The sequence below is a fragment of the Colletotrichum destructivum genome, chromosome 3 (genome assembly GCF_034447905.1).
Source record: "Colletotrichum destructivum chromosome 3, complete sequence".
Taxonomy (NCBI): Eukaryota; Fungi; Ascomycota; class Sordariomycetes; order Glomerellales; family Glomerellaceae; genus Colletotrichum; species Colletotrichum destructivum.
Window position 1 is genome coordinate 270,551 of NC_085898.1, and position 13,867 is coordinate 284,417.

A 13,867-nucleotide genomic window follows, 5' to 3' on the forward strand; every position below is an offset into this window, starting at 1 on the left:
GGAAAGATCAAGTTCATACCTTGGCAACGGCAGTTTAGTTCACAAAAGTTTGAAAGAAATTCTCATGGTTCGATTGACTTGTGATTGAACCCCCAAGAATGTGAAATTGTAACCCGTGGCCTGGCCAGTAGGCCGTTTCAAACGTGGATGTACATCCAAGTTTTCTATGGTTCACTCTGAGAACGAAGCACATGGTCCCTCACAGCGGAAATCCCATCACTAGGAGGCAGTGCCATCGTAAAACAAATAAGTTGCTAGACTGAAAGAGCAGCTTGACTCCGAAATCAAGAACTCATCTGCTAAATGCTCAACTCAAAGGTAAAGTCAAACGGCTCGGTGTAGCATCTGTACTGTTCGAACGGCCTCGGTCCTACAGTAGCAGAGCCAATCCCGTTGTTGTCATAATCAAGATGCAGAACCGTCATGTTCAGAGGCTTCAGATCGTGAGGATGCTTCGCGTCGTCCAAGTCGAAGGGCATGTAGCGCAACGCCGTGAAGCTGAACGGCTCAGGCTCGGCCCTTTGAATGTTGAGTGTGACGCCGCCCTCATTGTTAGTAACTTGCAGCCACCGCAGATCCTCCCGGTTGCCGTTCTCCTGAGGGTAGTCATAGTGAGTGAAGAGGTCCTCCACTGTTGATTCGTAGCGCCCTATACGGCAACCTTCCTTTGTGTCCTTGTAGTTCTCACCAGGTCCCCGCCCGAACCATGCAACTTCGTCGAAGTCGACCGGCAATACAGCCATGAGGCCAATGCGAGGAAGAACTTTGGTAACGTTGCCAACGAAGTCGCCACTGGCGTGAACGGTAAGACCAGAGGAAGAGACAGTGTACGTCAAGTCTGCTTCGGCACCCCATTCAAGAGCCTTGGGCGCAACTCGGACCTTGTAGTTGACAGTGACGGCGCCGTCCGCTTCTTGCCAGCGAACATCGCGAACCTGCGTATGCATGCTGCCAACTCTTTCCTCCTCCCAGATAGGTCCATCGCCATATTTTGCCGCGTCATTCTGGGTAAGAGCACGGTAGAAATATAGCTCTGGTCCGCGCTGGAAGACATCGACATCGTTGATTTTCCAGGTGACATTGCCTTGGAGGAGGTCAAAGTCGAATGATGCGCCGCCATTCTCAACCTTGAGGTGTGTTCTCTCCTGCTTCATGTCAAAGCTTTCTGATTGTCGAGTTTTGATAGGAGAAGCATATCGTTTTGTTTGGTTGGCAGCTGCCGGAGCGACCAGATGAAGCTGATCCCAAGCCACAACGTGCCCTTTTTCGGCCCACACTTTATCGTCCTTCAACACAAACTCGATGGTAACCCACGCATCTTCGGAAAAGCTCGAGTTGCTTGTGGGGAGGTCTAATGCAAGATGCTCGCCCCCCGGAATACTCGGCAGGTTCAAGACACGAGGAGTAGTGGGATCTTTTCCGTCCTGGACAAGGTGCCACGAGGCATCGAGTTCTGTAACGTCGAGGAAGTCGAAGTGGTTGGTAATGACCATCTGGTGCCCGTCTTCGGAAAGCTTCACTGTAATGGGCTGGATTGCCTTGGCGTACTCGTTAAGCGAGGGCATGGGGGTATGGTCGGACAGAACGAGGCCGTCCATGATGAAGTCGGCATCGTTGGGCTCGTCACCAAAGTCTCCGCCGTAAGCGTAGTACTCGAGATCACCTTCTTTCTTCAGCAGTCCATGGTTGCTCCATTCCCACACCAGTCCACCCTGGATCAGGGGCTCGGATCGGAAGAGCTCAATGTACTCTTTCAGACCACCAGGACCGTTGCCCATCGCACTGGTTTCACCAAGTTAGAGAGCGGCGGCAAGAGACGGCGGGAGAGGGTACTTACTGTGCATATTCACATAGTATGAAAGGCTTGTCCGTGCGGTTGCTGAGGAACTTGACAATGCTTTCTGGAGATGAGTACATCTGGCTGTAGATATCGACAGACTTGGCTTCGCGGTCGGGCTCGTAATGAGTAATGCGACTCGGATCGCGCTGCTTGATCCACTTTGCCATTGCATCCAGATTCTTCCCGTAGAAGCACTCGTTACCAAGCGACCAGATGATGACGGAAGCGTGATTCTTGAACCTTTCGACAACTGCATGAGCTCGGTCGACGTATGCATCCTCCCAATCGGGATTCTGCGACGTCCACTCCGCCATCGCCTCCTTCGTCTCTTCTATTGTGTCGAAGCCATGGCACTCAAGGTCTGCCTCGGAGATGACGTAGAAGCCGATCTCATCTGCAACGTCGAAGAAGTCCGGGTGGGGAGGCTGATGTGCGGTGCGAATGGTGTTGATGTTGGAGCGCTTCATCGTGATGAGATCGGCTCTCATATTCTCGTAAGGAACGGTCCTGCCCGATAAATGGTGGTGCTCATGTCTGTTGACGCCGTAGATGGTAATGGCTTTGCCGTTGACGAGGAAATTGGAGCCGCTTATCTCAACGCGACGAAGTCCAACTCGCTGACTGATGGTTCGGCCGTTGAACGTGACCAGAAGAGTATAAAGTGTTGGTGTTTCGGCGGACCACAGATGGAACTCATCTCCATCCAGCCTGTGTTCGTAGATTTCGGAAGACGAAACGGATGTTTCGTCAAGCGCATCGCCGTCAGGAGAAAGAAGCTTTACCGTCATGTTCCCTGCTTCACCTTGGATCGTCGCGTTGAACTTGACGGTACCGCTCTCATACGAGTCGTCGATCTCGGTGTTGACGAAATAGTCCACGATCGATGAGCGAGGGAAAGGAAGAAGATACACGTCTCTGAAGATACCTGACATCCACCACTGGTCTTGGTCCTCTATATAGGAACCATCGGACCACTGATAGACTCGGGCAGCCAGCGAGTTGGCCTCGCCAGGGGTGAGGTAGTCAGTGATGTCGAACTCGTGAGAATTGCGGCTTCCTTGGCTGTAGCCGACTTCTTCGCCATTGACCCAGACGTGAAAGGCGCTATCAACGCCTTCAAAGCGCAGTCGGATCTGTTGGCCTTCATCCCAGTCCTCTGGCACTTCAAACTCCCGCCAGTATGACCCAGTGGGGTTGATGTATGAGACATTGGGCGGGGTGACAGGAAAAGGGTAGTCGATATTGGTGTAGTGTGGGATACCATAGCCCTGGCGTTGCCACATTCCGGGGACCTCGATCTCGTCCCACGAGGTCACATTTGCTGTCTCCCAAAGGGGTGCTTCGAACGGGCTTTGGTCATAATGAAACTTCCAATTGCCATTGAGACTAAGGAGCTCGCTCTCTTCACGGTTGAACGAGAGGGCGGCCTCTTCGCTTGCGTACGAGTAAAAGTGGGCGCGAGGGGGCAAAGTGTTGCGATGCAACACGTTCAGGTTCGTCCAATCGGGCAAAGACGCCGGGAAAACTCCCAGACTCGAAATGAGGTCCATGATGTTTGCAAGATGGCCGGATTTTCCACAATTATCTCGCCAGAAACCATTCCATCGTTGGCACAATACTACAGCTTCTCTTATATGTTGACACAATTCCCGTAGCCGAGGGAGCTTTCGGCCGCGTTATAACCTCCGGCTTGGCCTATGTCACTGTCATGTAGCCACACCATGGGAGTGCTATCCACGTCTTGTTCCTTCACGAGTCTACGTTCAAGCTCACTGATGAATGTTTCTCCCACCACGGGTCCCATGTGGGCGATGATGACCACTCGGGGGAATGCCGGCGGTCGATAGATTCTTGCTCATGCGTTTGTGCTCGTCAGACTGCAGCCTGGAAGACTGGGCAGCGGGGAAATCGTCCAAGAACTGGGGTAAACATGCATGTTTTGTTGTTTCCCCGCAAGAACCACTGTACACCGTTGCATCCGGGTCCGACAGCCCCGCGATCATCGTCACAGTGGGGGATGAAGCAACGTTGGATGTGGTCTCATGGCCAACGATGAGCTGCAAGCCTGATCCATAAGCTCGAATTAACTTGAAAGGGGCACCTTGCACGTCGATCAATATCCGCCTGTTCGGTTTCATCGGTGTATCTATCCGCGAGCTTTCACTTGGTTTTCAACAGCCAACTTTGCTCTGCCGCACTGCAGAAACAGTGACACTGTGGTAATCGCATTCAACGAGCAGTCCGATGCGTGATGATGTTTTAATCGTGTGAGTGGTAAACCTAGTCAGACCGCGGAAATTTAAAGGTCTTGGTCACTTTCGGTCGCTGGCCGTTGCCTTAAAAACGATGTCCTGGGGTTAGCCGCAGAAGATCAAGCAAACGAGACCGGTGTTTTTGATTCTCCTTCTAGCGTGCTTGAGGAGATGATAGCACACTGGACAAATTCCTCAAAGATATAGAATCTCGCGTCAAGAATGTGTACCTCCGGGTTACTTCTGTGTCTTGTGGTAAATAGAACATAAGACTGCGAAGCTATTATGTTATGATGGGGCATAGGGTTATCTATGAGTCAGAAACTTAGTCTGAGAGGTATTTTGATACCTCTGGGATAGGTACGAATACCCTGCCTTTATCCTACTGTGGTTGCAGACAAAACTTTTGCCCCAGTCCGGAGCGAGGTCGATGGTCAAGGCGGACTTAGGGAAGGTTCATCTTCCGTAGAGAGATCGAAATTTATCTGGAATGTTCCAAAACATTGACCCAAAAACCAGTACTCTGAGATGATTTGTGTATGCTCATTCAAAGAGAGTCTAAAGATTGTGCCCCTGTGACTTGCTTCCTCCAGCGCAACATGCGCGGGCCCAGTTGGGCCGCTTTAATCACCACATTCAGTGAAGGTTCTTTCGACGTAGACATGTTGCCTCACAGATAAACCCAATCACATGTGTTTTTCACAAAGAAGAGTGTCTCGCAACTCGCTGATCATATTACCAGAGAAAAATAAGTTAAGGGTTCACCAAACCGAGTTTGTGTCTCGTGAGCTTGTGTTCGGAGCTAGTGTGATCTGGCCTCCTTCCTTATGGTCGCAAAGTCTACAGGAAACTTATTTTGGCCATGATTGCACCAGGACCTGCCAATTTGATTAAAAGGCGGTCTTTTTCCTTGATCACACAGTGTGACGCGCGGCAAGGATTGACCTGTCAATCGTGCCAAAAGTGTAAAGAAACTTTGACATATTGATCCTTTCCCCCACACGCTAGACTGTCATTTGGTCTGTGAGTATAGTCTAAATGGGGAGGATCTCACAGCTGAGAAAAGCTTAGTTCGACAAGCTAGCATTGGAATGGACGCATCCATACGTTCGCCTGCGACTTATAGCTATAAACCACTGATTAATACCAAAGCTTCCTAGCCAGGAAGCTATTGCTTTGAGGGCTTAACACCGCTATCAGGATAGCATCTTTGTGAGTACCTGACAATTTTATTACCTAGTGAGAAGTACTTTGTCAGAGTTCTGCAGCCGGCTAACTAAACGACGGAATACACAGAACTGGCTGGCTGAGTCTGAGTTATTGAGACTGATACAGCTGATGGGAGTAATTTTAAGAAATATCCAAAACAGTAATAGCATGGAAGATTGGTAGACAAACGCTCAAATTTCCGCGTTGATCTTAGCATGCAGCTTCACCTGAGGCTGTTTGAGGACTTGGGAGTCGTTCAAACCTAATGGCATACGCATTGATCAAACAGTTTCTTGATCATAGGGATCTAGACCACTGTGATATGTATCAGCCATTTCCCAAGGAAGAGGATGAAGGGATCTTACGGCTACTCGGGAGAAGGACAAAACCAAGAACAGGGTGGCAATTCAAAAGAGTTTGACCCCTTCTTCTCGCGACGGCGGAGGTTAGTTGCGATTGCTCAGACGCAAGTAGCGGGCTGCCTAAAGCGGGCCAGTGTTCTCCATTGGTTCATGGCTCCAACTCTAATGTCGAACACCCCATTATCAGGCCGGAAAATTGGTTCACTCGAGTACAAGGGTGATCGATGATTCTTGAACCGCATTGTTGATGAAAAGACCAGAAAACAGTCTCCTCGGGACGGCCTTCCAGCGGTGAACTTAATGATCAGCGGGCCGAATGTTATGTACCTTGCGCGGCAGCGAGGCAAACGGCCTTTTCGCATCGATATTGAAGGTTCTACTTGCGAAGGCATCGCTGAAAGCTTGATTCTGGAGATAAGGTGGATGCTTCGGTGCTTTTCGAAACCGTTACGCTATCCAGTTTGTAGGCCCGGTGGCGGCAAATTGCAGACTGATTGTAGATATATGAAAGCAATGAAGCCATCTCCTCCAGTCCCTCATAGTCGATGCAGCTTATTTTTTCTCTTATCAACATCAGAAACTCTAGTTCTCACATTCAATACCACCATACTTCTACCAGCCTCCAGTCACATTCTATGCGACGACATGAAGATCTCCATTTTGGTGATCGTCTCCTTTGCCTTGCTAGCTACGGCGTCTCCCCTTCCGGCTCGCAAAATGATCAACTTCAAAACGTTGGGTGAAAACAGGATTCCGTCCTGCAGAACAAATAAGAAGCTCTGCCAGCCTGGAGGTGGCGGTGGTGGTGTAAACCCTTACACCCGCGGTTGCGAGCCCTTTGAGAGATGCCGGCGCCTTGTTACAACCGTAAGGTCCATCAGAGTCTTTCTTGCATGCGTCAAAGTGGTCCTTCTAACCTTATGTAGCCGGTCAGAGTAGTCGGGAAGGCCGAGAAAGGCACTGATAAGGACCACAGCGCAATCGGAACGATGTAGTCCACAGACATAAAAGAAGTTTTTTCATCATTGAAACCACCATTTGAGATGTAAGATTGCTCCCGTGAGTGCTGCGTGTTGCGCGGCCTCAGGCGTGGTGTAGTTTTGCGTGAAGTTGCTTTCCATTCGTAGAATACCTATTTAGGCTCAGGCCAAGCTGGGATCTACTTGACTCCCTTTTCTTGTCAGCCAGACCTCAAATTGGAGCAGCAGGCTTTCAAATCCGAAGAACGATTCGAAATCGAGCAATTTGAAGTTCCGCTGGGATCATGATACTGCCAGGAACTCTTTTGTCGTGCCTCGGCAGACCTTGCAGAACTCCATATAGGCCAGAAAGCCTCGCGGCAGTAGTCTCGAACTTGTACAATCGGCAGTTCAACCCTCCAGGGCTCTTCAGCCCTACAGGGTGAACTAAGACCTAGCTTCAAACATGGAGACAGACCTACTTACGCACCTTTTTGCCCGGGCTGCGTAGCCAGCCAGCCTTTATAGCCGGAAGTTAAATTTCCGAAATGGTGGTTGTCAACTCATCCCGGAGATCCGGAGGCAGCTGAAGACGACGGTGCCCAAGGATGCCTGGTCCTCGATGCTTTAGGTGGCAGGCGGGCATGCATTCGCGCACCGAACGTGTTTTGCCTTTTATTTTTCGCCTTGGCTTTGCCCATCACGTGGAATGACAAGAAGACCACGAAAACCTTTCTTGGTAACCTTCTCGTCGCCTACACTGAGAGACCTGTACGCCTGGATGGTTCTGTCGCAGAGCCTCGCCGCGGACGATTGCTCGTGCCACATCCAGCTCACCTTATCTTGCGGTGTCTCAGGGCGCCTGTTACCACGGTTGTCCATTTGTTTCCGCAAGGCGACGGACTACAAGTAAGTTTGACGATCTTGGACGGAAAGCGGCCTGATCTAAATGTCTAAATCATCTGCGCAGGGGGCGAACCAGGAATCGCCTAGTTAGGTAGACTGGGCGGAGCGGGCCGGCCGAGGTGGGAACGGAAAAGTCTATGATCGGGGTCCGGAGCGGCCGGTCAGGTCACTGGCAGATCCACTCTTATGGGGCCGTTACTGCATGATGCAAGCAAGCAGCGTCGACGCCTCGTTATCCGCTTCTTCCGTCGACTTTGATGGGATTTAATGGCAGTCTCAAGGCTCGGCTGGCAAGGCACCAGTCATACTTTTCCTCGTGCGCCAGGCACATACCTATTCGATTGTTTTACAGAATCCTTGAATCTTGAGGTATGGACTGCTTCGCTTTGTGTCAGCAAATGCTGTGCTCCAGTGATCCTTTTCCTCTCATCCCGGATCCAGACGGTGTCAAATAATCACCGCAAGTAGCCTTGGTGGCGAAAAGAAAGCAGGACATGCTGCTTTCCCTATGCATTGCTAACGTCTATAGAAACGGTGGTTCTGAAAACTGGAGACCCTTGACTATTCCTTGCCCCGAATCTCGGGGATCGCAGCCCCCTAGGCATACGAAACAGTCGTGACGTGAACTACGGAGTCGACGTATAATCGATTCTCAACAGTGCATGCCATGCCGGGCTTCAGCTTGAACATGCCGTTTAACCCCATAAGAAAAGCCTCGGCATTGTCGAGCTTAACCTTGAGTTTCCCTGTCGCAATGGAACATATGCGGACTTTGTCTGCTTCTTCGGGCCAGTGGTATGAGTCGCCTGGCTTGATGACGATAACATTGAAAGAGATGTCTTCTGATACTGTAACGGCTTGGTTGGTCGTCAAATATGAGTTGGAAAACGCCACGTCTGGGACGTTGTTAGCGAGGTGCGACACCATTGACCATATGGGTAAGCACTTACTAGTTGGCGACTCGCTTTGCTCGTCGCGAAGTCTGCCTGGGGCCACTTCCCAGTCTTCCATCTCAAGCATCTTGGAGGGCATCGGATTCCCGGCAAGGGGATTCGGCGCAGGAGCCGGAAGGCTAGAAGGGCCGGCTTCGGCGACAAGCTTGGAGGCTAACGAATGTCTTGTAACCCGTCTCGGGGGGCTATCGGGAGGCGGTGGTCCATTGCTGTAGGCACTCGGGGCAGCATGTGTAGCAGAAGGCGGGTGCGATGAGCGAGTTCGTGGAGGTGCTTGAGGAGCGACCGCCGGACGATCTGTTCGTGGAAGAGGAGGAAACGGCAAGGGATACTCATCCACGTCAGATGTGACGGGAGGCGACGAACGGCTCACAGGAGCGGTTGATACGACACGAGAAGCTGGCACCGTGGACGAATCAGATGGATCGGTGAGCAAGAAGGAGCAGTTGTTCTTCTCCCTCCGAAAGTTGGATCGCCACTGGCAACCGGCACATGCCCTGTTCCCAATTTCCTTCAAGAAAGGGGGGGCAGCGGCGGGCAAAGCCATACACGGCTGGAGGAAGTTTTCGGAAGAGTTCGCCCCTTGGCCATGACACACTGTGCACGCCACTGGAGCTTCATCCCCAGTGAGGTATATGAGGAGGGCGACGGACGCGAGGGGAGCTAGATGACCGACTCCTGTGTACTTGAGCCGCCAAGCTTGTGGCAACAATCGCCTTCGAGGGAGCTTCAGTAGAGCTTTTATGTCTGGCCTCTCCGTCGGTAACTTATACGCGGGTGATAGGTGCGACGTCAAATATGTAAGTAGATCCGAGCTGTCCAAGCCAGAAGGGTTAGGCTGACTGCTGGGTACCGAGTGAGGAGGCTCGTTTTGGGTGGAGGACGGAGGAACGGGAAGGGTTGGGTTGCTTGCTGCCTGATACATAGGGATCACGGGCATGCGGATTTGATGAGGCGACGCGATCATCGCCTTGAGTGACAACGGTCGCGTGGCTGTTGCGAGTCTGCTCCCTGTCGGGACGGGTTCCGGCATGGGAGGCTCGTCACCCTGAAGAGGCTTCTGCGACACAACGATGGGAGGAGTGTACCTGGCGCCAGCTTTCTTATAGTAGTCGACGAAGCTTAGTGTCCCATCGAGGTTGTCGTTGAACTTGGAGCTCCGATGTTTGGCCTGAGGAAAGTCAGTATTGCGTTTCCTTTCTTGAATCAGACCGGCGTGTCGAATACGGCAGCGCTCGAGGAGACTCACGCAGAAGTGGGCGCCGAGCGAGTTCATCTTGCGAAACAGGGTACGGCAGTTGCGCACCGGGCAGACGAGGGGATACTCTGGATTGGGGTATAGCTCATAGTTTGTTGGCAGAATGGTGCCGCAAGAGGATTCGGTGCCCTGAGGCGACCGCCATTGCAGATAACCTCGAGGGTCTGGGCCCTTGGTAACGTGGAATTCACCGAGTTCTTGTGAAAAGGGCTATGTATCATGCCAGTGTCAATCACAGCATTGTCATGGGGCACGAAAGGGGTTCTCTCACATCGTCTGGTTGGATATCGATCGACGCAGTTCTTGGCTCCGAGACGTTGCTTTCACGCTCTTCTGCGGTCTGGTCATCGTCCGTGACCTGGTCTGCATCGGCTGCAGTTTCATCGTCAGTTCTCTTATCAAAAGAATCGATGGCTTGTGCTTCTCTGGTTATGGCACTTGAACTGGGCTTCGGATCGGGTGAAGGCCCAGTAAGGCCCTCTGTACATCCTGAGCCAACGGGCTCTATCCACTCGGACCTACCTGCATAGACGGCGTTCATCAGATCGCGCTCAGTAGTCATTAGTTCAGAAGTGGAAGAAGTTTGATCAAACGAGGCCTTGTTCGGAATGACTGGAACTGGAACGGCGGTCATTCTTCGTTTGTTGGTCTCGTTGCTGGCCACGTTTCCAGGCATGGCACGCTTCCTTGAGGTTGAAGCGGAATCACTATGCAGAGAAACGCCTGCGCATCGGTCAGCGCTTCACTTGGCTGTAAATGGCATGCCTGCAAAGCAATTGCTGCGTTGGACCAGCAGCCCATCAAAGCTCAGTCGTGAGTCCATCGACATGCTTCACCACGGCAAGAGCTAACAAGTTCAAGGCATCACAATCAGATATCACTCACCACCAAGCCAATCCTTTTCTCCAGCCGATTCTGCAATGCCAGGTGCTCCAGGCGCGAGGCTTCCCGAAGCCCAAGTGTCTTGCAAGGCCTTAATTTTGGCATGTTCTGCAAGGGTCTGCTTCTTGCCAGCCATGTCGGTGCCCGGGGTTCCCTCAGAAGACCTTGTCTCAAGTTTGGCTTCCAACAGGCCTTCTAGCTCAGACTGATCAATGTCGGTTTCGATCTGTGCAGGTTCAGGGCTGCAGGATCTTGAGGGGCCGGAAGACTCCGAGCCTGACTGACGGATGCTCAAATCGGTGCTCGGGGTATCGCCCGGTGTGTCTACAATGGAGGTATGCTGGGCCGGCGGGCCTTGAGTCGAGGAAGGCGTTCTTGTCATAGACCCGAGGGAAGCCCTTCCACCAAGAAGAGAAGTCGCCCAAGGTGGCGGCGCCTGCCCGTAAGGGCTCCGTTTCACCAGCTGTTTAGCTGCTCCAGTCCTCTTCATCTTCCTTCCCGCTGCATCCCCTGCGTTCGAGACCGATGAAGGTGACACGTTGCGGACGGCATCGTTTGTTGCGAATGTGGTTGGGGCAACGTGGTCTTGTGGTGCTGGACTGTTTGCAAACGAATGCTGGAGTCCGGATGACGGAGTGGCCTGGGCGGCCTGGGCGTTGAAAGCCATTGTGAGATGCGGTCGATACCGACGACGATTGGCCGCCCTCCCGCCGGGCTAAGATGCCGCCAGACTGGGCGGGTCGGTGCTGCAAGCGATGATTCAAGGATGACTGCACATCGGGTTCCAGCCGATTACCGTACTGTATGGTGAGATCAATGTGAGTGCTAAAATCAGGACGTGAGTGTAGTGGGGGGTGGGGTGAGGTTGAGAGTGAGGTGAGTCTGAGAGTGACGAATGTGGTTGATTGACTGACATGCGATGGGCGACGCGACACGCGACTCGAGGAAGCAGCAGGGACCACCAAGTCGAGGTACTTTCCTAAGAAAATCTGGCCAAAGAGTACATGCGTAGACTGTGGTGGCAACCCCCACACAGGGGGAAGGCAGGGACTCTTTTCCTCGTTACCAGGAAGGTCGTTAGCTTCACCAGAAAAAGCAAGTGCAACTTTGTACAGGCTCGACCTTGATAGCCACTCTCGATCAAATGAATCTTGCCCGACTGACAGCCAAACTTTGCAGAGCAGTCAGGACTAGGAGCGTAAATCAATCATCTTGGACTTTCAATCCAACTCGGATCCCGTACATCTACTCATCGTGCAAGTGCAGTATGGTCCTCAGTCTCATGGATGGCTAGTATGGATTTGTACAAGATATTCTACACTCTGGATAGCCTCGGCAGCACTCGCGCCCCGACGGCCATGATACAACATCATCCCAATGTCTCTCTGTCTCTCTCCGTACCCCACCCCTCCCCGAACAACGCTCGCTCGTTCACATCTACCGCTTGCTCTTGTTCTTGGCGGCCTTCTTGGCCTGCTGCTGCGCCTTCTCCTTCTTCTTCTTGGTCTTGGCCACGGCGGCAGCGTTCCTTTGCTCCTGCAGCCTCTTGGACGCCGCGATCGTCCACTCGTCCACCTCCAAATCGGCGTACTTGGCCTCCGCCGCCCGCTGCCCAGCAATGTTGCGCTCCTTGGCGTACCGACGGTGCCTGAGCTTGGCCTTACGGCTCATGCCCCCGACCCGGAGCTTTACGAGTCTGCCGATCCGCCAGTTGTCCTCGCGGTACGAGTAGTCGTCGCGCAGCTTCAGCACACGCTCCGGCTCCATCGGCGCGCCATTGGTCGTCCGGGCCGACGGCCGGACGATCTGCGTCGGGATGCCCGAGGCCGAGACGGCGGGCGTCTCGACCGGCTTGAAGATTGGGTGCGCCGACATGTTGAGTTTGCGCTTGCGCTCGGCGTGCGTCGGGTACGGCAGTACGTCGTCCTTGTTGAAGACGACGCCGATGTATTTGCGGTCAGGGTGGCGCGCGGGATCGCGGTAGTATTTGACGTAGCCGGTGGCCATGGCGTGGATCGTGTGGTCGCGGCCCATGATGCAGTTCTCGCCGGGCCACCAGAGGCTGCCGCGCTGCTTGTAAATAATGTTTCCGGGGATGACGAACTGGTCTTTTTGTGTGACACGTTAGCATAGAGCTACGTGTGACGGCGACGACGACGACGGCGACGACGATGAAGCCCAATTGAGGCCATTGGGTGATGATGAGCAAGACATACCGCCCGTGCGCTTGGCACCCAGCTTCTTCGGTATCGTCCTCTTGGGCGCGAGCTTGTAAGCACCCTGCGACTTGACGGAGGCGTATCGCCGTCCGGCCACGAGGGCATTCGCAGCGTCGGCCCGGAACAGCTGTGCGGCGGTCGACGTCGAGGACTGGATCGGGGCGGTCGTGCGCAGGAGACCGGCGGCAGCGGCCCTCAGGGGCTGCTGCAGTTGGAAAAGACGCATGAGGTGTGCTTCGTGGACGAGCTGCCCATACGTCGTCGGTTCGTCAATGGCCAAGCGGCGATTGTTTGGCGTCCCTTCAGAGCTTTGCAACGAAACGGCACACGCTGCACCTTCAGGTTGGCGAAGCATAACGGAGGGAGAATCAGCTGAGAGTATTTTTCCGGCTGAGTCAGCGAGTTGCGATAACGATAAGGATCGGGGGAGAGGAGGGAATAGTAATGTGGGTCCGCATCTCGAAGGTGGTCTTTTGGACAGCTAGGCGCATAAAGTGAGGATACCTACACCACTTAGGCGGTAGACAAGACAAGCAACACCTGCAAACAACCACGACATACGTGACCACGAATCGGTCAAAAGGTTGCTCGAACATTCAGAAAAATGCGCTTTCTCGCCACCCTCCCACTGGTCCTCCTGACCTTGATCAGCTCGGCCCAGGCCCAGTTCGGGTTCTTCGAGCAAATGTTCGGTGGCCAGCAGCAGCAGCAGCAGCCCCAGAACGTCCCCAGCGATCCCTCGCAATACCAGCAGAGATATGACGGCTGTATGTTGTTCCTTCTCTGGTCTCAAGCTGTAGGAACATGCGTTGCGTTTGCTAACCTTGCCCAGCCTACTGCGAACACTACCTCTGCCCTGACACCCTCGCCTGCGTCCACTTCCCACACCACTGCCCTTGCCCCTGGCCCGCGAACCAAGACAAGTTCGAGCTCGCTGAAGGTAGCCGGATCTGCGTTTCGCGAGGCGGATTCGCCGCCGGCGAGGCCGCGAGGAAGGTTGAGCTGGCCCGCAAGGGCATGCTGTAAT

At 53.3% G+C, this 13,867-nt stretch overlaps 4 protein-coding genes across 4 annotated transcripts; 1 reads left to right on the forward strand and 3 right to left on the reverse strand.

The window, feature by feature from the left end:
* On the reverse strand, positions 1 to 3,474 carry CDEST_04145 (Putative Beta galactosidase small chain/ domain 5, glycoside hydrolase, family 2). The gene is made up of 2 exons (XM_062920304.1): positions 1,838 to 3,474; positions 1 to 1,782 (listed from the first exon to the last, which is right to left on the reverse strand). Exons 1-2 carry the CDS (start codon positions 3,388 to 3,390, stop codon positions 300 to 302), a joined length of 3,036 nt encoding a protein of 1,011 aa, XP_062776355.1. The 5' UTR covers positions 3,391 to 3,474; the 3' UTR covers positions 1 to 299.
* A 4,291-nt stretch (positions 3,475 to 7,765) lies between these two features.
* Positions 7,766 to 11,498, reverse strand: CDEST_04146 (uncharacterized protein). The gene is made up of 5 exons (XM_062920305.1): positions 10,625 to 11,498; positions 10,262 to 10,462; positions 10,011 to 10,111; positions 8,479 to 9,949; positions 7,766 to 8,424 (listed from the first exon to the last, which is right to left on the reverse strand). The coding sequence occupies exons 1-5, from the start codon at positions 11,286 to 11,288 to the stop codon at positions 8,126 to 8,128; spliced, it is 2,736 nt and encodes a 911-aa protein (XP_062776356.1). The 5' UTR covers positions 11,289 to 11,498; the 3' UTR covers positions 7,766 to 8,125.
* Positions 11,499 to 11,946: 448 nt separating this feature from the next.
* On the reverse strand, positions 11,947 to 13,423 carry CDEST_04147 (Putative large ribosomal subunit protein bL27). Its single transcript, XM_062920306.1, has 2 exons — positions 12,838 to 13,423; positions 11,947 to 12,729 (listed from the first exon to the last, which is right to left on the reverse strand). Exons 1-2 carry the CDS (start codon positions 13,193 to 13,195, stop codon positions 12,059 to 12,061), a joined length of 1,029 nt encoding a protein of 342 aa, XP_062776357.1. The 5' UTR covers positions 13,196 to 13,423; the 3' UTR covers positions 11,947 to 12,058.
* A 1-nt stretch (position 13,424) lies between these two features.
* CDEST_04148 (Putative Long chronological lifespan protein) lies at positions 13,425 to 13,867 on the forward strand. The gene is made up of 2 exons (XM_062920307.1): positions 13,425 to 13,607; positions 13,673 to 13,867. The coding sequence occupies exons 1-2, from the start codon at positions 13,445 to 13,447 to the stop codon at positions 13,864 to 13,866; spliced, it is 357 nt and encodes a 118-aa protein (XP_062776358.1). The 5' UTR covers positions 13,425 to 13,444; the 3' UTR covers position 13,867.